The following is a 24680-nucleotide window of genomic DNA, read 5'->3' on the forward strand; positions in this document are numbered from 1 at the left end:
GCCCTCCAGGCTCCTCTGTCCATGGGCTTTCCCAAGCAAGAATACTGGAGGGAGTGGGTTGCCATTTTCTTCTCCAGGGAATATTCCTGACCCAGGGATTGAACCCAGGTCTCCTGCATTGCAGGTGGATTCTTTTTACCACTGAGCCACCTGGAAAAGGCTGCCTTTATCAATTACTGTATGTTTCTCTTGGCATCCATGAGTTGATCATTTACTTGGTGAACAGTACCATATCTGTATTTTCCTCTTGTTCTCATAATGCCTGGTCTAGTGCTAAGTATGAAGTAGGTGCTGTTACATTTACTTTTTCAAGTTGTTAAAAAATTGATGGGTTTTTATGTCAAAAGTTGCTCTTTTTTAATGAAGGTATAGTTGATTTACAATATTGTGTTAATTTCTGCTGTACAGCAGAGTGATTCAGTTATGCATAAATATACATTCTTTTTTATGTTCTTTTCCATTATGGTTTATCACAGGATATTGAATATAGCTCCCTGTGCTATGCAGTAGGACCTTGTTACTTATCCATTCTATGTAAATGAGTTCGTTTCCGCTAACCCCAAACGCCCACTCCACCCCTCTGCTGCCCTGGCAATCACGTGTCTGTTTTCTATGTCTGTTTCTGTTTCATAACTATGATCAAATTTGTGTCATATTTTAAACTCCACGTATAAGTGGTATCATATGGTATTTGTCTTTCTCTTTCTGACTTACTTCACTCAGTATGACACTCTTTAGGCCCATCCGTGTTGCTACAAATGACATTATTTCATCCCTTTTTATAGCTGAGTAGTATTTCATTGTATATATGTACCACATCTTCCTTATCTGTTCATCTGTTGACGGACATTTCAGTTCAGTTCAGTCGCTCAGTCGTGTCCATTTAGGCTGTTGGAAAAGTGACTCTTGACTTCAGTCACAGGAAATGGAAGGGATCTCTGAAACCTTAGCTGTGTGGTCTGTTGAATTTCCTTATTAGCAACAGTTCTCATCTCTACCTAGTTCCTCCTTCAGTCAACGCACCAGCCTTCTGTTCCCGAAATGTGAAGTTTCAGTGTGAAAGGAAGTATTATGGTTGAATTAAATATAATCAGTTATACCATGTATAGGAATTTTTCATCTACACACTGCTCTTGTAAGCTTTGACATTTTCTTGGGAAGAGGGGATATGGAGGTGTAGAGGTTTGGAATACTGGACAAAACCCCATTTGAATCTTGGTTGTACCGCTTGCTTCCTGGAGACCAAGAACAGATTACTTAGTCTTAGCTCTTTAAATGAAGATTATCCCTGCATCACAGGGTTGTATTGGTTATGTTTACCTGCATAAAGTACCTGCTACGTTGTCCCTGCTATGTAGAAGCTGCTCAATAAATGCCAGTACACTTTATATCCTGTTGGCATTTTGTTGCTCCAGTGACCAAATTCTTTTGGCCTTCCTGGGCTATCTTCCCTGCTGGGATAGGAGAAAAAATGATTTGTTGTTGTTGTTCAACTCTGATCTGTTATTCTAGAGGGATATCTTTCTGATATGATAAGAAAATTTTATCAGTTGTGTTGATGTTAACATCCTTGGTTTTATCCACTTGAAATCAGGGATGTCATTGATATCAGTGTATTTAGAGTCTTTGATATTGATAACATCCCTACGTTCAAGCGTATGAAACCAGACATGCTAGATAAATGCAGGAACATCAGACAGGAAGTGCATTCTGGCGCCCAAGTGTATTTAGGGTGGGTGGAAGAAACCCGCAAAGATGGTTTTCTGGCGGTTCAGTGAGGCAGAGATCTGGCTAACAGCAAAGCAGGAGAGAAGTGGTAGGTTTAGACACATCCAGACAGTGAGTAGACTGACGCTCTTTAGGTTATGGAGCTGGTGAGGGATGGTCAGTGACCAGAAAACAGGTCACGGTCACGTGTCTGCACTGATGCCAGTGCTATAATCTGGACTAGGAGACCCCAGGGTTTATGGACATGTTGAGTTTGGACATGTTGAGTTTGAGGCACTGGGGCCATGGAGTTGTCCGGTGAGGACAGAGGAGAGAGAGATGAGTCAGGAGGCTAGGGAAGGTTTTAGGACCAAAGAGAGAGGGCTGGCCCCCATCAGCTCTGTGGAGCTGAGGGTTACAGCTGGGGAGGGATCGTGGGTGGCGTCCCCTCGCAGTGGGGTAGCGAGGGCAGAGAGGAGGATGAAGGTTGGCGCCCTGGCGAGCCCTCCTTTCTAGAAGCAGCCAAAGGAAACTCAGACCCTAGACATGAATTTAGAGTCCAGATTTCCCTTTAATGATTTACACATGACTGGTTTCCCCCAAAGAAATTGATAAGTCCACTGTTTGGAACTGCAAAGCCAAAGCTGGAACGAACCACCGTCATCTAAGTCAGCTCTTCTGCGTTTGACTGACAGACTGATGGGTCTCGTGAGTCCATCGGCGACCTCACCGTTTCATCATGCTGCACCCCTTGCAGGAACCCTGTCTCTCTAGAAGCTGTGCTCAGCAGAGGTTGTGTGCTCAAGCCAAACCACACAGTTCGGTTCATGAAATAAAAGGATTACAGATGGCTGTGGAGGATGGAAGACGCTAAACACTAACATTGAAACACAGAATTAAAAATAGTCGTTGGCCATCTTCAACGTGAGCACATAAGTTTATCATTAGAGGGGATGACCTAGGATATGTGGAAATTGTGACTTAGTCTGCTAAGTACTTCTGAGAGCTATTAAAAGAAGCAGATTGTTCCTTTGTCGAATTTTGCTTAAAACCTTTCCCTTTCTGTTGATATAACTGTATCAGTATCATAGTTATTATGACTGTCATTAAAGCTGTTTATTGACTGGGTCCCTAGGGGTTACCCAGCTCTCCTAGATTTCATGCATAACTTGGAGATAATAGGATTTATTTCAAAAGATGCTTGTGACAGATAAATGAAAAGGGATATATATGTAAAGCCTCCTTGATAATGCTTGGTACCTATGGACTCTCAATAAAATATAGATTAATGGGCTTCCCTGATAGCTCATTATGTAAAGAATCCGCCTGCCATGCAGGAGACCCCAGTTCGATTCCTGGGTTGGGAAGATCCTCTGGAGAAGAAAATGGCAACCCACTCCAGTATTCTTACCTGGAGAATCCCATGGACAGAGGAACCTTGTGGGCTACAGTCTGTGGGGTCGTAAGAGTTGGACACAACTTAGAGACTAAACCACCACCACCACACATATATACCTTTCCTCTTAAGCCTCTCTCCCACCCACCCCCAACCCACTCCTCTGGGTCATAGAGCTCTTTCTAATGGAGCCATTGCATGGTATCCCCTGGGAGGAGAACATTAGAGTTTGAGGGTCAAGTTATTTATGGCTGGGGGTATGATTGTTGAGAGGTCATGTCTGAGAGTTTTATTTTTGGTGCAATTTTTTGAGTTGATAGAGGGCAGAAGCTTCTCAGGCTCAGATAGGAACCAGTTGGAGTGGCACGCTTCTGGGGACCCCAAACGCCAAGCGTGCTAAGTCACTTCAGTCGTATTCGACTCTTGGCACCCCCATGGACTGTAGCCTCTCAGGCTCCTCTGTCCATAAGATTCTCGAGGCAAGAATACTGGCGTGGATTGCCACACCCTCCTCCAGGGGAATCTTCCCGACCCAGGGATCGAACCTGCATCTCTTGTGTCTCCTGTATTGGCAGGTGGGTTCTTTATCACTAGCGCCACCTAGGAAGCCCCCAGATACCAAGAGTTTGAAGTAGCAGTAGGAGGACTGGACATACTTGAGTGAAAACCTCAGGCCACACCTATCTCCCGTCTCAGCTGCGTGGCCTCTGCCAGGGCTGAGTGGGGGGTCTTTGAAGAACCCACTACTCCTCTCTGTGTGCTAGAGATGAAAGAGAGGGGTCGGGGGGGGGGCGGGGCGGAAGCAGGGCAATAATTGCATCTGATGCTAATGATCTGCTTTGTGGACAGCATCCACGTCTCGTTTCTCCCGGTCCCTATGACACGGAAGACCAAGCTCATTAGTCCTTGTGCCAGAGCGTGGACTTGGCGAACCAGAGCATGGCACCCATGTCCATCACTTCAGCTTGCTCGTTAGTGAGTCTAAAGCAAATATTGTGCCAAAGAGGCCAGGCCCACCAAAAAGGAAGTCCGTTCTAGTTGACATGTCTGTCTGCTGTTCTCACGGAGGTGGGTAGGGGGAGCTATTTGGTATGTTGGCCGATAGATGAGCTGAAATGGTACCTTTTTGAGGCTGAAATTTTTGTGTCATCAAAGTTCTGGTGTGATTTGGGAAAAAAAAAAAGTTTGAAGAAATAGTGACCAAACGTTTTTAAATTTGCTAAAGACATAAACTTTCAGATTCAAGAAGGCTAACATCCTAAACAAGATAAATGGAAAGAAACCTATGTTCAGATATATTGTAAACTGCTAAAAACTAAAAAAAGAAAAATGAAAGCATTTAGAGAAAAACAACACGTACTAGAACAACAAGGAGAAAAGACTGGAGATTTTTCATTTGAAACCACAAAGCCCAGAATGAAGTGGACTATTATTTTGAAAATATCCAGTGATATCCTTCAGATATGAAGGTAAAGTAATGACATGTTCAGTTAAAAGAAAACCAAAGCATTCACTTCCAGAAGACCTGGTCTAAATGAAATGGTGAAGGACAGGAAATAATACCAGAGGAAGGGACTTCCCTGGTGGTCCAGTGTTTAAGACTTTGTCTTCCAATGCAGAGGGTGTGGCTTTGATCCCTGGTTGGGGAGCTTAAGATCCCACATGCCTCATGGCCAAAAAAAAAAATACCAGAGGAAAACTCGAAACATCAGGAATGACAGAAAAGCAATAATGGCAAATATTTGGGTAAATGTAGTTATAACCAGTCTTAAGTTCTTTAAAATATATATGATGATGGAAAACAGATGCAGGTACTGATGGAGTTTTCAGTATGTATAGACGTAATACATATGGCAACTATGACATATAAAGAGAGAAGGGTAAAGAAACCAGTGTGGTGGTAAGGTTGGTCACCTGAAGTGGTAAAATATTAAATCTAAGTAGATTTTGAAGTTAAGTATGTGTATGGAAAGCTTTTTGCCTTTTCATACTGTCCATGGGATTCTCTGGGGCTTTCCTGGTGGCTCAGACTGTAAAGAATCTGCCTGCAGTGCAGGAGACCCAGGTTCAATCCCTGGGTTGGGAAGATTCTCCTGGAGAAGGGAATGGCAACCCACTCCAGTATTCTTGCCTGGAGAATTCCATAAACAGGTTACACAGTCCGTGAGATCACAAAGAGTCAGACGTGACTTATTGACTGGATAACAACAATGGAAAAAGTGTAAAACAATAAATAAAAATATTACACAAAGAAATATAGTAAAAGCTCAACAGATAAAATAGAATAGTTACATGATTATTTAACTATTAATAAACATTATTAAAAACGTTCACTGCATCAAATATAAATAGTATAAACTACCAAATAAATAGCAGAAATTGTTAGAATGGGTTTTTAAAAAAATGACCAAAGGCTACTTTGCCTACAAGTAACTGACTCATTGGAAAAGACCCTGATGCTGGGAAAGATTGAAGGCGGGAGGAAAAGGGGACGACAGAGGATGAGATGGTTGGATGGCATCACCGACTCGATGGACATGAGTTTGAGTAGGCTCCAGGAGTTGGTAGTGGACAGGGAAGCCTGGCGTGTTGCAGTCCATGGGGTCGCAAAGAGTTGGACATGACTGAGCGACTGAACTGAATGGAATATATTTTAAATATAATGACATGAATAGGTTAAAAGGTTAAAAGATATACCATGAAAATATTAATAAAAATACAATAAATAAATAGAAGTGAATATTACATGGAATGGATTAATCAGATTAATCCAGGTTAGTTAAAAGAAAGCTGGAGTGAACCTATCAATGTCAGAAAAAGTAGACTTTAGAGCAAGGAAAATTACCAAACATGAAGAACATTGCATAAAAATGAATGGATAAATTCACCAATATGCCATTAAAAAGTATATGTTCCTCATATACCATATACAAACATCAATTCAAACTGGAATAAAGGTTTAAATGTAAGACCTGAAGCTACAAAACTCTTAGAGGAAAAACAAAGGCAAAGCTTTATGATGTTGGTCTTAGGCAATGATTGTCATTGAATGATTTCAGTGATTATGGTTAGAAATTGTACCCAATGCACAGACAACAAAAGCGAAGTTAAACAAGTAGGACTATACTGAAACTAAAAAGCTCTGCACAGCGAAAGAAACAATCAACTAAATTAAAAGGCAGGCAACCCACAGAACAGGAGGAAATATTTGTAAACCACATACATGTCTGATAAGGAGTTAATTTCCAAAATATGTGAGGAACTCCTATAATTTAATAGACAAAGAAACAAGTAGTAACTGAACAACTGAAGGCTTGAATAGACATTTCTCCAAAGAAAATATACAAATAGCCCACAGGTATATGGACAGATGCTCAACATCACTGGTCATCAGAAAATCCAAGTAAAAACCACAATAAGATATCACCTCATACCTGTTGGGATAGCTATTTTCAGAAAAGCAAAAACATTGGCAAGGATTGGAGAAGTTGCAAATCTTGTACACTGTTGGTGGGAATGTAAGATGATGCAGCTGCTATGGAAAACTGTGAATTTTCCTCAAAAAATTAAAAACAGAACTACCGTATGAGCCAAAAATCCCACTTCTGAGTTTTTATCCAAAGGAACTTAAAGCAGAATCTTGAAAAGATATTGGCACTCCCGTGTTCCTTGCAACATTATTCACAGCAGGCAAGATATATGGAACAATCGAAGTGTCCATCAGCAGATGAGTGGATAAAGAAAATGTGATAGTTACATACAATGGAATATTATTCAGCCTTATTTAAATAAGAAAGAAATTGTGCAATATGCAACAACATAGATGAACCAGAAGGACATTATGCTAAGTGAAATAAGCCAGTCACAGAAGGATGAATACTGCAGGATTTCACTTACAGAATTACTTAAAATAGCCAAAGTCTGGGGCTTCCCTGGTAGGCCAGTGGTTAAGAATCTGCCTGGTAATGCAGGGGACACCGGTTTGATTCCTGGTCTGGGAAGATCCCTTATGCTCTGGGGGAACTAAGCCCGTGTGCCACAACTACTGATCCCATGCGTGGCAACTGCTGAAGCTTGAATGCCCACTCTCCACAGGAGAAGCCACTGTGACGAGAAGCCTGCACACTGTAAGTGGACAGGAGCCCCGGCTCACCGCAGCTAGAGAACGCCCCTGTGCAGCAGTGAAGGCCTATTTCAGTCAAAAACACATAAATAAATAAAAATAAAAGACAATAGTCAAAGTCGTGAAGGCAAGCAATAGAGCGGTGGTTGCCAGGGGCTGGAGGAATGGGGAAATGGGGGTGTGAAATTTCAGTAACGCAGGATGAGTAAATGCTAGAGACTTCATGTACGACTTTGTGCCTATAGAAAACAATACTGTATCGTACACTATCGTTCACTTTAAATCTGTTAAGAGAATGATTTCATGTTAAGTGTTCTCATCAAAATAATTTTTTATTTTTAAAGAGTACATTACATGTGTATAGACCTAACAACAGAGATTCGGGGTAAATGGGACAAAATAAAACTGAAAGGAGAAATGGATGGTTATAGTTGGGAATTCAGCCATTCTCTCAGTAATTGATTGGACAAGTAAATAGAAAAGCAGGAAGGATATAGAAAAATTGAACAATACCATTAGGCAACTAAGATCTACCTGACATTTATAAGGTGTTCTTCCTCAAAATAGCAAAATATACATTCCTTTCAAATCCTCAGAGAGTATTCACAAAGATAGCTGATATCCTGAGACATAAAAGGAAACCTAAGAGAAGTTAAAAGAATTTAAATAATTCAAAGTATGTTATTTTATCATAATGGAATTCAACAAGAAATCTATAACAGAAAGATAACTGATAAGTATCCCAATACTAGGAAATTAAACCATGTACTTTGAAGTAATCTGTAGGCCAGAGAGGAAGTCTCAGGGAAAATAGAAGGTGTTTTGAGGTGAACAAAAATAAAAATATATCACAATTCCTGTGAAGCACACAAAGCAGGGCTCAGCAGGAAATAAAAAGACTAAATGCTTGTGTTCAAAAAGAAAAGAAGAGCTATAATGAACAATCTAAGCTTTCGCTAAAGGAACTAGAAAAAGAAGAGCAAAGTGAATCTAAAGCAAGCAGAAGGAAAGACATAAATAAAGAGTAGATATCAATGAACTGGAAAACAAAACTAATGGAGAAAACCAGTGAAGTCAAAAGCTGGTTCTTTAAAAATAGCAATAAAATTGATAAACTTCTAGCCAGATGAACAAACAAATAAGCCACACATTGTCAATAGGAGGCATGAAAGAGGATATATCGCTGCAGACCCCACAGACATTGAAAGTATGAGAAGCAACTGCTAGAGACAGCTCTATGCACTTAAATTTAGCAACTGGATGAAATGGAAAGAAATGTTCTTTCTAAAAGAAAGAATACCCTTTCAGAACTCAGTCAGGAAGAAATAAATGACCTGAATGGTCCTGTAGCCTTTTAACTGTTTGTTTACTCTTGGCTAAGCCTAGTCTTCATTGCGGGGTGCAGGCTTTCTCTAGCTGCAGCGAGTGGGGTCTTCTCTTGTTTCGGAGCACGGCTTTAGGTGCGCGGGCATCAGTAGTTACGGCATGTATGCTCATAGTTATGGTGCACAGGCTTGGCTGCCTCATGGCATGTGGAATCCTCCCAGACCAGGGATTGAACCTGTGTCCCCTGCATTGGCAGGTGGTTTCCCAACCACTGGACCACCTGGGAACTTCAGTCCTGTATCCTTTAAATACGTTTAATTTATAGTTAAAATTTTTACCCGCCCCCCTGAAACCAAAACCCCGAAACAGGTTCAGGTAGAATTCTGAAGAATTCTACCTGACATTTATGGGGAAATACCACCAATTCTACATGGTCTTTCCCTAAAAATAGAGGAGGAGGCAAAACTTCATAGCTCATTTTATGAAACCAGCATTATCTTTATGCCAAAACTAGACAAAGATAGTATAATAAAACTGCAGACCAGTGTGCCTCATAAACATAGATGGGAAAATCCTCCACAAAATATTAGCAAATTGAATCCAGCAGTTTATAAAAATGATAAACCATGACCAGGTTGGGAATAGCCCTGGAATACAAGACATTTGAAAATCAATCAGTGTAATCCACCCTATTAACAGACTAAAGAAGAAAAATTATTGGATAATATCAATTGATTCAGAAAAAGCAGTTGAAATTCAGTATCCATTCCTGATGAAAAACACCTAATCTAAGAATAGCAGGCGACTACATTAACCTGATAAAAACAAAACTGCACTAAAATCATTCTTAATAGAGGAAGAGAATACTTTCCCCTTAAGTCTGGGAACAGAAGCAATATCCTATTCAGCATTTTGCTGGAATTCCTAAAAAAAATTCCTTAAAAAATAAAAAAAAAGAAGGTGGGTTAGTGGTAAAGAACCTGCCTGCCAATGCAGGAGATATAAGAGAGGCTGGTTCAATCCCTGGGTCAGTAAGATCCCCTGGAGGAGGGCATGGCAACCCACTCCAGTGTTCTTGCCTGGAGAATCCCATGGACAGAGAAGCCTGGTGGGCTACAGTCTATGGGGTCACAAAAGAATTGGACATGACTGAGCACACATAAACACTTTATTAATAAAAGTGTGTGATCTAACTTCTATGAGACTGTACGGAGATAACCCTAAGAGTTGAGGTCAGTAAAAGAGGTTAGAGGAAACAAGAAGTTTGTGATAATGAACCCAATAATGTTTTTTGTTTTTTTTTTTCAGTCAAAAACTATTGATCATTTTAAGGGCTGAAACTACATTTTCAACCACTGTTGGGGTTCCTCCATATACAGTCTGAACCCTGTTCTCATTCTAGGAATAGGGATTGAGGACCCATTAGCAATCAGCCCAGGGCATACTGACGGAGAAGGCAATGGCACCCCACTCCAGTACTCTTGCCTGGAAAATCCCATGGACGGAGGAGCCTGGAAGGCTGCAGTCCATGGGGTCGCTGTGAGTCGGACACGACTGAGTGACTTCACTTTCATTTTTCACTTTCATGCATTAGAGAAGGAAATGGCAACCCGCTCCAGTGTTCTTGCCTGGAGAATCCCAGGGACGGGGGAGCCTGGTGGGCTGCCGTCTCTGGGGTCGCACAGAGTCGGACACGACTTAGCAGCAGCAGCAGCAGGGCATACTGAAATATCAGGAAAGCAGTCTATGGAAAGACTCAAGTTATCTGAAGCCTGGGTTGGTTTAGCGGCTCACCCCTTCTGATGGGTCCTATGGGAGCCAATAGGAAATACGCATATAACCGAGCATGCGGAGCTCAGCTGCGTGAGGGGAAGGTTTGGCCGGCGTTCCTTCACTTGCCCGGCATCTGGACCTGGTTTCGGTCATTTTCCCCTCCTATTCGTGGATTTCGTGGGGAAGTGTGGTGATGCCTTCTTTTCATGTGTGTTTACGTTTCATTCCTCAGTTAATTGGAAGCACCTTGAGGTCAGAGGTTAGTTCTTCTGATATGTCTCCTTTGAAAAAATACGGCAGCTTTTGCGACTTTCATATTTTTTCCCCTGATTCCATCTTACAGAGAAGGAAGGATAACTCAGTCATAATTAAATAACCCAGTGACAAAGTAATTCAGTTTTCAGCTCTTTGACCTTCTAACTAATTCCAGTGAAAAGAGCTCTAGGACTCAATAATGGTATCTCTTTAAAGCAACAGAAACGCTGAGGATAACTTTGAAAGCTAATTGGGAGATAGCCTTTCAGGTTATTTTCAAGTGTAGTTGTTGCTTCTCAAATTGGAGGCATATTTGCCTCCAGGGACCAGGGCCCTCACTGAAGGTTTCTACAACTTCAACATCATTGTGGACAGTCTTCCTAGAGGGTCAGTTCACCTGTACATTTGGGGAAGTAATGTTGAATGGTGTTCAATGGATAACAGTTTTTATCATTTTTAGACAAAAGCAGTCTATTAGAGAGTATAATCCATAGCTTGTATGAATTTCAGGGAGACTTCAAGACAGAATGATTTTTTTCCTGCGTTTTGAAAACCTTTCTGGGCATCCCATCACTCCTGTGCAATGGAAAATACAATGTAGAAATGTCTGAGATGCATTCAGGTGCATTAGAAATGAACAGTCTACAAATCCAAATGCTGTTGTAATAAAAGAAAAAGCATAATTTTGAGAAGGGTAACTTCTCATTTTCCCCTTGCTTCTCCATAGTTTTCTTACCAGTCAAGACATCATATTTCAACTCTTATCTTCTAAACAGAAGACTCACGGGCTCTCAGTTTTTCTCACTTTATCTTTTTCTTAATCTTTTCTCACTCTTTTTCCTTCTTGCCTTCTTTGGACATCGATGAGAAGAACTGCGGGCAGAAAAACAATCTATCCTACAGTGCAGTATGGAAAATTGCACATCTGCCTCCTTAATTTATAGTGTCATATCCAGAGTGATCTGGAGAAGCCTTAGAATTTAATTTTCTTTGAATACATTGTACAGGCTGTTGTGGAATAAGAGAGAGATGTCTGCATCGAGGCTCAGGTGGTCCAGATACTAATCCTGACTTTACTACCAACTCTGTGTGACCTTGGGCAAGTCATCCTCCCCACTTGAACTCTAGGGTTACCTGTAGTCAAATGATTATGTACTAGATGACTTTCTGTCTTCTCCAGCTTGAAAATGCCATTATTCTGTGTTCCTGATGCTGGGAAAGATTGAAGGCAAACGGAGAAGAGGGCGGCAGAGGGTGAGATGATTGGATGACATTACCGACTCAATGGCCGTGAGTTTGAGCAAACTCCAGGAGATAGTGAAGGACAGGGAAGCCTGGCATGCTGCTGTCCGTGGGGTCACAAAGAATCGGATATGACTTAGTGACTGAACAAAGAATCCTATGAGAAGTGACTGATCCAGAGGCGTTTGAGAATTGTAAGTTATGTATATTAGCCACGCTCTTCACCTTGTGTGGATATTGCTGCTCACTAACACTTGTAGGGATACCAAGTGTATTTGTTCTTTAAATATTTAGTTTCCTTGCCTGTACCGTGCTGCATCAAATCCAACTTTAATTGAAATTGTTTCTTCTTCCCTAATAAAAAGGCACATAACTTAGTAAACCCAGGGCTATAAAGGCTTTGAAAACTTTGGAGCGTTCTGTTTCTGAAACCACTTTTGCTGAGATTTTAATTTGTGCCTGTTCCCCAGCTTTCATCCAACCAGCAAAGTCTGAGCTCTTATCAGTGCCCAGAGGATTTTGTCTCGAGGGTTCTGTCTTTTCCCTTTATTTCTCAGCTTGAGCTATTGTTTTACCCTGGACTCTGCTCCAGACTGTAGAGCAGACCATAGCACATACAGTTGGGTAGATTCTGGGCATGTGGTGTTAGGTACACAGTACTTCTAGCAATGCGTTTCTGATGGTGTTCTAATGTTTCCCACTGGATGTTTTGGACAGGTCCTTCTGTGGAACAGGGAAGTATGCCTCTAAGCCCTCTTTGCATCTTATTTGGCCTCTCATCACAGGCTCTTCCCTTGTTTCAGGAATGAATTATCTTCTCTCTTTGGATGCATCCCATACCCTGTTGCCAGAGTAACCTAAACTTTTCAGCATCAGTAGCATCACTCACCTGTATAAACCTTTAATGACTTTCACTTAGAATTTCATGTTCTTCACAATCTTACCTAGCCTGACCCACTGTTCAGGTTCATCTCTACCCGTCTCCTCCATGAATCTTCCTGTGCCAGCCACGCTAGATAGACCATCGGCTGTGCTCCAAAACCTCCTGAACGCTCTACTTCACTTCATCACCCTGCACATTGCTTCACTCCTTGGAAAGGCATCCTTGACTTTTCTCTTCCTCCCCCCATCCTTACCCATCTTCCAAGTCCCTTAACTGCTGCCTCCTTCCTGAAGTGCTGGCCAGTGGCCACTGTGCTTCCTTGCCATCTTTCTCCTGTATCAGAAATAACCATCTTTCTTTGTTCTCGTGGTACTCTGTCCCTCTTTGCCTTGAATGGCTCAGACGTTGGTGCAAAGCTGTGAGGAGAGGATCTGTAACTTCTTCAGCTTTGTACTGACCTCAGTGACAAGCAGAGAGGCTTACACGTTGTATTTCATAAATGTTTGAGACATTGTATTTCATAAATGACTGTTGAGTTAATTACATTGAATGAGGGTAGGTTTAATATAGTATTGCTATAGACTAGCATTTGGACTGGGAGTGTGGAACTGGCGGATGTAAACTGTTATACGTAGGACAGATAAACAACAAGCTCCAACTGTATAGCACAGGGCACTCTAGTCGATAGCCTATGGTAAACCATAATGGAAAAGAACATTTAAAAAGAATGTCTATATGTGTATAATTGAGTCACTTTGCCGTACAGCAAAGGTTGGCACAAAACTGTAAGTCAACTAAACTTCAATTTTAGAAAAAGAATGTGTCTGTAAAAAAACAGAGCATGCAAAAATCCTTCTTTTCACAGAGCTCATGTTCTCCCTGATGGTAGCCCTTTCCCCGTTGTCCAGATTCTAGGATGAGCTGGCCCCTCCCTTGAAGCCATTCCTGACTGTGTCAGCCCAGGTTCTTTCTCCCAGATTTTTATAAAAAATTTATTTAAGTGGAGGCTAATTACTTTACAATATTGTAATGTGTTTTTGCCATACATTACATGAATCAGCCATGGGTGTACATGTGTCCCCCATCCTGAACCCCCCTCCCACCTCCTTCCCCGTCCCATCCCTCAGGGTCATCCCAGTGCACCAGTGCTGAGCACCCTGTCTCATGCATTGAACCTGGACTGGCAATCTGTTTCACACATATGGTAATATACATGTTTCAATGCTTTTCTCTCAAATCATCCCACCCTCGCCTTCTCCCACAGAGTCCAGATGGAATGGATAAGAAAGCTGTGGTACATGTACACAATGGAATATTACTCAGCTATTAAAAAGAATGCATTTGAATCAGTTCTAATGAGGTGGATGAAACTGGAGCCTACTATACAGAGTGAAGTGAGTCAGAAAGAAAAACACCAGTATAGTATATTAACACATGTATATGGAATTTAGAAAGATGGTAACAATGACCTTATATGAGAGACAGCAAAAGAGACACAGATCTCCCAGATTTTCAGAGCCACCCGTTGGCTTCCTGTTCCTCCCTTTGGAACACACTGTTGTATTCTTGGTATTTTTTATATCTTAGCTCCTCGAGTGCACTAGAAGCCTCTTGAGAGTGGAGACCATGTCATCTGTTCATGAAAAAGTTTGTGCACCATGTAAATATTCAGTACATGTGTGCATGCTAAGTCACTTCAGTTGTGTCCGACTCTCTGTGACCTCATGGACTGTAGCCCACCAGGCTCCTCTGTCCATGGGATTCTTTCTCCTGGCAGGAATACTGGAGTGGGTTGCCATTTCCTTCTCCAGTAAGTGTCTTTGATTTGAGAACATCCGGTGCTCTCTGCTTTATCAAGTACAGTCGCCATAAGACCACGCTCTGCCGTTAGTCATCAGTGTTTTTGAAGGATCCTGAGTGAGTCAGGACTGGTGATGCTACGTAAGCCTCTGCTGAGGAACCAGTCACATGCCCAGCGAAGCCTCTGCCCACACCTCATCCACCAAGGAAATCACCTATGTGATATTCCATATGATGTTTGTAAATCATTCCTGTAACACCGAAGCTGTTATTCAAAGGATCAAGAGGCAGAGGAGAAGGAGCACTAATTATGTCTGCAGGCGATACTCGCATTCGTCTCTCCATCAGAGACTGGCACACGAGACAGCAGAGTGCCTTGACTTCGCATTAGCCTCAACTCTTTGTTTCTGAGTTGAGGCGAATGCATGTTCATCATAAACTCATCTTCTTACTAGTAGGACTACAGAGTGAGCTTGTGGTTGTGGTTTTGGTAGGTCAGTTACACTCCGTTGCATGGCCATTCGGTAATAGTCTGCGGCTGAGGCTGGAACACACTCCATCAGGGGCTGGAATACTGAGCAGAGGCAACCGCTGCTAAAGGGACCCAGCCCGGGGGCCTCACTCTGCTGGTCTCCTGTGCTGATGAGGTGAGCTGGCTTCCCTTTAAAGGTAAAAATTTAAGGATTTAAAAAAAAATTTGTTTCCAGTGGTTATTTTATTATAATAGTTGAGAGGCAGACTCCAAGGCCTCCTGCCCCAAGTTCAGCTCTAGTCTCTGCACTTAATCAGTTGTGGAAGCTTGAAGAAGGCAATTAATCTTTTTTTTTTTTTAAATGGTGATTATAGAGACTTCCCTGGTGGTCCAGTGGTTAAGACTCCAAGCTTCCAATGCAAGGGTCATGGGTTTGATCTCTGATTCGGGAACTTAGATTCCGCATGCCTCAAGATGAGGCCAAAAAAAATTTTTTTTTAAAGAATGCACTAGAAAATAAAGTTTAAAGAATGGCGATAACAACAATATTTATCTTCCCAAAAAAGGGATATATGTATATGTGTGGCTGATTCACTCTGCTGCACAGCAGAAACTAACACAACATTGTAAAGCAACTATTTGCCAATAAAAAAGGTGGAAAGTATTATTAAAAAGATTAATAAAGATTCACAATCTAAAAAATTTTTTTTTAATAACAGTACTTACCTTATTGGGTCCTTGTAAAGTTTGGATGAATATCTATACACGGGCAGAGTAGGCCCACATAGAGATGGAAATATACATGTTTGGTATTAGAAAATCTGAATATATTTTTAGTTGTAATTTTCCGTCCCTTTTCTTTGAACGTCTGTTGTTGTTTTTTTCTTTATGCATTTATTCAACCTTGTTTGTGTCATAGAGGAAACTTGAGTTTTTAGCTGTCAAGAGGTGGTCCAGTGTCTCGAACTTCTTCCCAAGATGCTCTTAAATGGCCAGAGGTCACAATATCTCATTTAGATCTTAACTTTTACTCAGTACGTCATCGCCTTCTTAAGTGCAGGGTTTATTTATTAGGCATGGCTTTGAGCCTTATGGGCTTCCCTGGTGACTTAGACAGTAGAGAATCTGCCTGAAATTCGGGAGACCTGGATTTGATCCCTGGGTCAGGAAAATCCCCTGGAGAAGGGAATGGCAACCCACTGCAGTATTCTTGCTTGGAGAATCCCATGGACTGAGGAGCCTTGTGGGCTACAGTCCTTGGGATCACAGAGTCGGACACGACTAAGCAACTAACACAACACTTTTGGACCTTACAATGATCAGACTGTGCCTAAGAGGAATGGGCTGAGTTAGATGGATTTTGGTGGATTTATAACGACCACCAGCAGAACCAAGCTCAGAGACAGTTGAGTAAAGGTGACCTCCTTGGTGGTGGTGGGTTTCAGGCTGAGTCATTGTCACGGATAGAGCCCAGGGCACATGTCCAATGAGGGGAATTAATACCTCCTGGAAGGGAAAATTGCCATCAGACTATTTCTGATGTCTACAGCATCATTGATGAGGTTTTCTTTTCTTTTTTTTTTTTTTTTAATTGGGTCAATGAGACCTCATTTAATCACAGATAATGTAGAAAAGTTCTCTGGGGGTTGACAGTATGACAATAGCCGAAAGCCTACCACTGTCTCAGACCAAGTGTATATAGAGTCCAGAGTGGGGGAGTTGAGGGTGCCACGGGGAGACACGGCTGAAGTCTACCTGAGTCTTCATACAGTTTTACAGGGAGATTGACATGCCCGAGTGGGAGCAAAGGCAGGAGCCATGAGGGCAGAGAGTTTGCGAGGGATCCGCTGGAAGAAGGAGCTGAAGAAGCTTTGTTTAACCATGTTGGGATCACAAGTACCAGTGGATCCATAAATGTACATAGAGTGTGTGTACTTACCTATGGTATCCCAGACGGTGGGCAGTGAGCGAGGAGATGGCTTGGAATGTAGGGATGGGATTATTATTTGTAGCCATTGGATGAGTTGTCCGACAGATTTCTACACTGTTTAGTTTTCCGAGAGCAGGATGGGAACTGCTATGTGGGGTTACAGAACTCAGTTGGTGGGGAAAACCTTCACCAGAGGATGTGAATGACTTGGACTGGCTGAGCTCTGTGGAAAGAGGTCCTTGAAGATGGGCTAGGTGATTCCCTGGTGGTCCAGTGGTTAGGACTCTGCGCTTCCACTGCAGGGGTGTGGGTTCCATCCCTGTTGGGGAACTAAGATCCCGCATGCCATGGAGCCGAGCCAAAAAATAAATAAATAGAAAATTTAAAGACAGGCTAAATCACAGGAGTGAAGAGATGACGTGATGCTCTTGAGGCTTTAGCCTGGTGATCTTTCTAACTCAGAGCTGCGGGATAGTCTTACTGAGAGATGCATGACATTTTTGTACTTCCCAACTCCAGTGCTTCATCCTTATTGTCGGTTAGCTACTGGAGAGGATGGGGGAGAATTTGGGGTGCAGGCATCCTTGGCTACCCAAATTTACTTCCTTTCCGAGTAGGGGATAATTTATCTTTATCAGCATCATTTCTGAGCGGAGCTAGTGAGAGGTGCCTGCCTGGGTATTATTTTGTTTGGAGGAATTAACACACCCTCGTTCACGTCGCTCTTAATTATTCCGTTTCTCTTGGACTCCATTTTTCTCTGGTTTTAACGTGATGGTCAGCGTTCCTCTCCTCCCCTCTCTTCCTCTCCTCCCCACTCCCACCCTCTTTCCGTCTCCAGCCATCTCTGTGTCGTTTCTTGTAAATAGAGATGAATCATTCTTCTCCACGGTCCTGTCTAAATGAGTTCTTCCGCGTGTATGTGTGTCTGTGGGTGTGTAAATACAGTGTGCACACGTGCCTGTGCCTGAGGGGCTCGGCGGTGGGGCTCATCCGCGCGTGTGGTGCGCGGTACAGACAGTGCAGTGAAAACGGTATATTTTGGCACAGATCTGGAAGGGATCGTGTGTGTGTGTGTGTGTGTGTGTGTGTGTGTGTACGCGCGCCTTCCGGATCTGAGGCACAGCGATTCTTAAAAGGAAAAGAGAAAAAGCAGAGAGAGCAGCGCTGTAAAAGAAATCGTATGCACTCATCCCACCCCGTGCAATTCCGGTGGCGGTGGGAGCCGGGGGGCTCCGCACGCCGGGAACGAGCTCTTGACACAGTGACCTCATTCCCCACTCCGCCCTCCTGGCGGCGGAAGCCGCGCCGGCTCCCCGGCCGCCTCTGCTGCAAGGCCGCTGGCGCCGCGTCCGGAATGATGCGACCCGGGCTTGCGAGGACTTGCCCGGCAACTGGAATTAATGACAAAAGAGCTCGCTGCAGCTAAACTTTGATCCAGGGTACGGGGTCGCACTGCCTGTTACACACAGGAGGAAGACACGTCCTTCTCTGCCATGAAAAGCCAGCCTTAAAAAAAAAAAAAAAAAAGGACCCCCCCCCCCAAAAAAAAGAGCGCGCTTGTGTCAGATTTATAATTACGAACTGGTGAGTATACGTTGCCAGATCAATGCTCATGTGTGCGTGTTTTCTCCAAGTCCGGAGGCATCTGCCCTTTTTCCTGTTTTTATGATGAAAAGATCTGCATTGGTGCTCATTGCATGGTAGGGGGCCCGGGCCACCCTTGGAGAGGACCATGTGCCCCTGGCGGCCCCCAGCCCCCCGAGGGGGCGCGGCGGGGGGTGCGATCCCAGCCCCAAAGTCTCTGCACCGCACAGACAAAGGAGCCCATACTGACAGTCGGAGGCTGTAGCTTTTCTTGGAGTGATGACTCATTTCGGCTCACAAAGGATTCTGGGCAGGGTAGTGAGGAGTCAGGTTGGCTGATCCACGCCTGTGACTTCACTTTGCAGAGGACAGGCAGCAGAGGAGACACTGCCGATTCCCAAGGCACTGCAGTGGGCTGTCGGCTCAGGGCCCCCAGGGGCCAGTGATGGACGGGGTTGGGCATGGGCTGGGATGCCAGCTGTTGGGGTGAACAGGAGGGGAGAAGGGGAAAGAAGATTATTTTTTCCCCCTAAAATCATGACTGGTAAAAGTCCATTCATAAAGCCTTTTCAAGGTGCTTTTGGTGCCAAGCTTTTGAACTGAACTTGTGCCAGTATCTCCAGACCTGAATTGTCAGAAGAGCTGAGAGTTCTTTTTTCAAGTAGATGTACTCAGGTAAAGTACCAGATCCCTGTGGGGTCCATGGGCCCTCAGTAGCCCTTCTGAAATGCTCATTTAGAATATTATGACTGGAAAGTTTACTCTCTCTTCTTATTCCAGATTCTAGGACGTCCGTTTCTGTTACTGGCTCCTTTTTGTGCCTGAATGCTAACCCCTAGCATGCACCAGGCTTTAGCGCCAAAGCTACCTGGGGGATGGAGCCAGTCCAGAAAGGGCCAGGTAGGTCTCCCCTCGTTTTCTTTCAAGAGTGGTTGTGTGCAAAGAAATACGGTCAAATGTCTGCAGCCCCTTGGATAAGGGTGTCCTATCCCCTGAAATGTGATCTTGCTGTGATAATCCCTCTGCAATCTCAGTCTTAGGCAGGAGAGGTGCCCCGTGGAGGTGACCGCGAGATGCCACCTCCGTAGCCTGATGCATCTCAGCCTCACATCAGAAACCAGAGTCAACTGTAGGATATGTGAATTGGAAATAATTAAACAGCTCCACATTCCCATCAGCTGTAATATAGCTCTTTCATCCCCTCTGATGGAGGCATTCCAGTAAACATTATTTGCAAACTTTTTCTTCTTGATGTCATCCCTAAATAACGTTCGTGTGTTATTTGGCCTGTTAACCTATATGCGATGCACTGAAGTCCAGAAAGCCTCATTTATATGTGCAGGGGCTGTTTCCAGCACTAACATCAGACAGAGGTTGCTATTAACGGCTCAGGAAGTAAGCGTATCTCATCATCATCTGTTTTAGGATCCAGGTGATTACAGGGCTGTTTTCTTACAACATCCATGGACTTTTCACACAAAAGCTCTTTTTAAAACAACAACAACAAATGGTGAGACTATAAAATTTGGTTCTCAAAGGGACATTACATGCTCCAAAGTGAAACTTGGCAAATCTGGAAGCATGGTTTTAGAATCTCATCAAATTGATGGTTTTAGCACTTTCTAGTAAAAAATATTTCTGACAGTCATAAGTGCAATTTGTGATAATGACTAGAACATTTCAAAATAGTACAAACCCTACCTTGGGCAGGCCCCTTGAACTCTCTTTGCTCTCATATCCACCCCCATAGTTCACCCTTTCACTGAAGGAAAGAACGCTTGTTTCCTTTCTTCATTGTGAAGTTGTATCTTCCTTGTGACTAATACTTGGCATCTTCAAAGCAAAGTTGAGGATGTTGAGTCAGTTTCAAAGGATGTTTGGTCACGTCATACCATATTGAGAATATAGTGTCCCCACACCCATCAATTCTGCTCATCCTTAAAGACCTTATTCAAAATCTGCCTCCCACAGAAGGGTTTCTCTGATTGTAGGAGATCATGTCTTAGTCCTATTATAAAATTAACTGCTCTAGATAGATAGATGTAATTAGACCAGATTCCTATTATAGGAGTTAATCTGCTAGCCATTCAAGTATTTTCTTCTTATATCTCTTCTAAGGATGTTTGAAACAGTAATTTGAACACATTATAATTGCTTGTATTTTTACACGTTTATATCATGTTTCCCCATATAAATTGTAAGCCCGCTGAAGGCAAAGATGAATATTTGTGCCTTCCTCTACAATTCATTTCTCTAGCGGTTGCCCTCACATGGAAAGCGGGCAGTAAGTAGTTGATTAAGAACAGAGATGGTTCAAAAAGCATTTATTTGTCATAAAGGGTGAGAATGCTGTTTGTGCATTTTAACAGTCTTCTTTGGGATGGGTTAACGCTGAGGTAGACCTCAGGAGTTAAATGTAACTCTAGAAATGATGATTGTTCTTACTTTGAGGTATGTTTACAGACAGCAGCTTACACTGCTGGTAAAGGATTGTTGTTGTTAAGACCAGATGTGAAGGTGAGTCCCTTAAATATGGACACTGGTTATGATTTACTTGAATAGGAAGAATAATATTCTTGGACAAACTGTTCTTAAGTAGGGAGTAAGCTTCCATGGTGGCTCAGATGGTAAAGAATCTGCCTGTAATGCAGGAGACCTGTGTTGGATCCCTGGGTCGGGAAGATCCCCTGGAGAAGGAAATGGCAACCCACTCCAGTGTTCTTGTGTGGAGAATTCCATGGGCAGAGGAGCCTGGCAGGCTAAGGTCCATGGGGTTGCAAAGAGTTCTAATGTTTTGTATAGCAGTCCCTTTTTTGAATTCTATAGGATGTTTTCCTTAGAGGAAATGATCGTGATGACTCTTTGCATCCCAGGTTCCATTAGAAATTATTTAACTCCTAGCATCACTGATCTTCAGCACATAAGGGTACTGAAGTGCTGAGTTTCCTTTCCCTTTCTTAGGTAAAAGATCGGCCCAGCCAAAAATCTTAAAATAGGCCAACATTCTCTATATCCCTGTGACTCTGTCCAAACAATTTCCCGTCTTTTAGTGTTTTTCTATTTCCAAAATCCCTGTGTAATGCATATTTCCCAATCCTTTCCAGCCCAATAATACATCCTAAATGCTATATGTTATAATAGGTTATATCTTAACTTTTCTGCCTCCCAGGCAAAATATTCCATTCACTCAGTGCCCATGCTCACAGGCAAGAATCAAGAAGAGAGCAATCTAATCAATCTAATTCATGCCAGAGTGAGAACGACTGCTGCCCTCTCTGTTTCCCACTGATGCCTTAGATTATTTCTTAAAAGCTTTTTTTAAAGGATCAAATTATTTTTTATTAGTAGAAATTCAAACATCGTAAAAGAGTAAATGGAATAAATTTAGGTGGGCTTGGGGATGATCATTTTAATACTAACTGCTGCTAAGTCACTTCAGTCTTATCTGACTCTGTGCCACCCCATAGACAGCAGCTCACCAGGCTCCCCCGTCCCTGGGATTCTCCAGGCAAGAACACTGGAGTGGGTTGCCATTTCCTTCTCCAATAATACTAACTACTACTTATTAAATATCTGTTATGTCTCAAGGACCATGTCGGCACTCAGCATCCATTATCTCATTTAATCCCTTCCATAACTCTATGAGGTGAGCATCACAGTGTATACCTTAGGAAAAAGACAATGAGACTCAAAAAAAAAAATGAATTAATTTGCTCCAAATGACACAGCTAATGAGGAACAGAACTGGGCTCTGAACTTAAAGTTTTGGCTAACAAAGTCCATGGCCTCTACCACTGTCTTGTAATGCCATACTTTTGAAAGAAAAGTGACTTCTGGTACAGTGCGTTGGGAGTTTCCTCTGTGTGTGTGCGTGTGTGTCTGGCTTTTTGTATCTCTCGTCCCTTTGTACCTGTCTATAGTTCTTTCAATAACAGTTGGAAGGGGTGGTAGATGTGCAGTCCTTGGGGAGCTGGTTGCAGTCATTCTGTATGATTTGATATTAATTTGGGAATTATCATTATATATTTTTGAACTGCATTTAATTGTTCTATTATGATTGTATTTTATAGAAGTTGGTCACAGTGTAGTTAGGACCTAAACAGATTAAGCAAAGACTGCAAAGGTTGAGAATTAGCTATGGTGATTCTAACTTAGGAAGAATGAAAGAGAGTGACTCTGGAAATTTTAGATTGATTTATATTGAACTATAGTTGAGAAATAGCATCCATGGATTTTGGAGCATCTGCTATGTCTCTGTTGTCAGGCTAGGTTCCCATACAGAATGGAGACAGAAGAGAAGTAGCTTAAAATAGAAATTTAGATGCTGTCCTATGTGATGTGCTTATAACGAAGAAAAGGAAAACACACATATTACACAGGACTCCGGTTAGCCAAGTTCCTTACAGAGTTGGGGCTTCCCCGGTAGCTCAGTTGGTAAAGAATCTGCCTGCAATGCAGGAAACCCAGGTTCGATTCCTGGGTTGGGAAGATCTGCTGGAAAAGGGATAGGCTACCCACTCCAGTATTCCTGGGCTTCCCTCGTGGCTCAGCTGGTAAAGAATCCACCTGCAATGCGAGAGACCTGGGTTCGATCCCTGGGTTGGGAAGATCCCCTGAAGAAGGGAAAGGCTACCCACTCCAGTATTCTGGCCTGGAGAATTCCACGGGCTTTATAGTCCATGGGGTCGCAAACAGTCGGACACGACTGAGCGACTTTCACTTACAGAATTGCATGACATCTGAGAGCTCTTATTACCTGTGGTCATCTAGGACTGGTATTTCACTGTGATTTTATTGCTGGAGGTAAACGGCCTTAACTTAGCTCTGGATGAGGGACTGGAGAGCGAGGAAACTGCTGATGGAAAACATCTCAGTGGTTTGTTGTTGTTTAGTTGCAAGTCATGTCCAACTCTTTGCCACCCTGGGAACTATAACCCTCCAGGCTCCTCTGTCCGTGGGATTTCCCAGGCAAAAATGCTGGAGTGGGTTGCCATTTCCTTGCCCAATCTCAGTGGCTAGCAGGGTCTTACCTTGCCTCATCTATATATGCAGTACCTATTTGCTCGACAGCATTTGAGTGCCTGACGTGTCAATAGGTTTATTCTGTAGTGCCTAAATATACACACCACGTGGGTTATGATGTGGAGACTTCTTAGCAAAGCTTTGTGAGTTGCAGAAACAGATAAATTGGCCCAGGGGCTCTTATTTCCATCCTGACTTTTCAGCTCACAATCGATTGTACTAGTGGCATGGTCTAGACGTGTTCGATCTTTGTGGTCAGAGATGCCAGTCATCATCCTTGCTGATGGTGAAGACAGCTCCTGAGCCAGGGAGCTCTCACTTCTCCCTATCCATCGATTGTCTTCCCTATCTGATTCTCCACCCTTTGTGGTTTGTCCATCTCTGCTTATCCTCAGACAGTTTGTTTATTTATTTATTTTTATCAATAGTCCAATCTCAGTAATGAGAGTGTTAGCTAATATGACTAATGAAAGCTTGTAGCTTGGGGAAGATAACAGGTTTCTTCTGCAAACCAGTGAAGCCATTGATTTGTCGTTAGAGCTACCTGGTGTGTCTCTGCATTAGATGGACTGCGAAATAGGTGGTAACGGTGGACACTAACCCATTTGTATTTGTGCACATGTGCCGTCTGCCACTGTGACCACTCTTATGTAACTCTCATTAGAAGTTTCTTCAGAGAAGGCAATGGCACCCCACTCCAGTACTCTTGCCTGGAAAATCCCATGGACGGAGGAGCCTGGTGGGCTGCAGTCCATGGGGTTGCTACGAGTCGGACACGACTGAGCGACGTCACTTTCACTTTTCCCTTGCATGCATTGGAGAAGGAAATGGCAACCCACTCCAGTGTTCTTGCCTGGAGAATCCCAGGGACGGGGGAGCCTGGTGGGCTGCCATCTGTGGGGTCGCACAGAGTTGGACACGACTGAAGCGACTTAGCAGCAGCAGCAGCAGCAGCAGAAGTTTCTTAGTAAGTCATAGCTGATCGACACCATTAACTGTAGTAATATTAACGAGACCTTCTTATTTACATTCTCTTTTGAATTAAAACAAGTTATTCAAGGAATAGCTGAGGAGTTAGATCTTTTTTACGAGAACTACACCAAGACTTGAAATAAAGTACCAGGGAGCTTTCGAAAGAATTTAGAGAGTTTCTAAATATTAAAA

The 24680-nt window shown here is 42.9% G+C and overlaps 1 protein-coding gene across 8 annotated transcripts in view; it reads left to right on the forward strand.

Moving 5' to 3' along the window:
• The window catches only part of STOX2 (storkhead box 2), a 196223-nt gene that overhangs the window by 140183 nt on the left and 31360 nt on the right, over positions 1-24680 (forward strand). The window contains exon 1 of one of the 8 annotated variants that reach the window (XM_061404142.1): positions 13926-19394. The exons of the other annotated variants lie outside the window; for them this stretch is intronic. Within the exon in view, the coding sequence (XP_061260126.1) occupies positions 19370-19394 (25 nt within the window). The 5' untranslated portion in view covers positions 13926-19369. Of the gene's footprint in view, positions 1-13925; positions 19395-24680 lie in introns of those variants that run through there. 8 annotated transcript variants of the gene reach the window in all.

This window comes from Bos javanicus, chromosome 27 (assembly GCF_032452875.1).
Source record: "Bos javanicus breed banteng chromosome 27, ARS-OSU_banteng_1.0, whole genome shotgun sequence".
Lineage (NCBI taxonomy): Eukaryota > Metazoa > Chordata > Mammalia > Artiodactyla > Bovidae > Bos > Bos javanicus.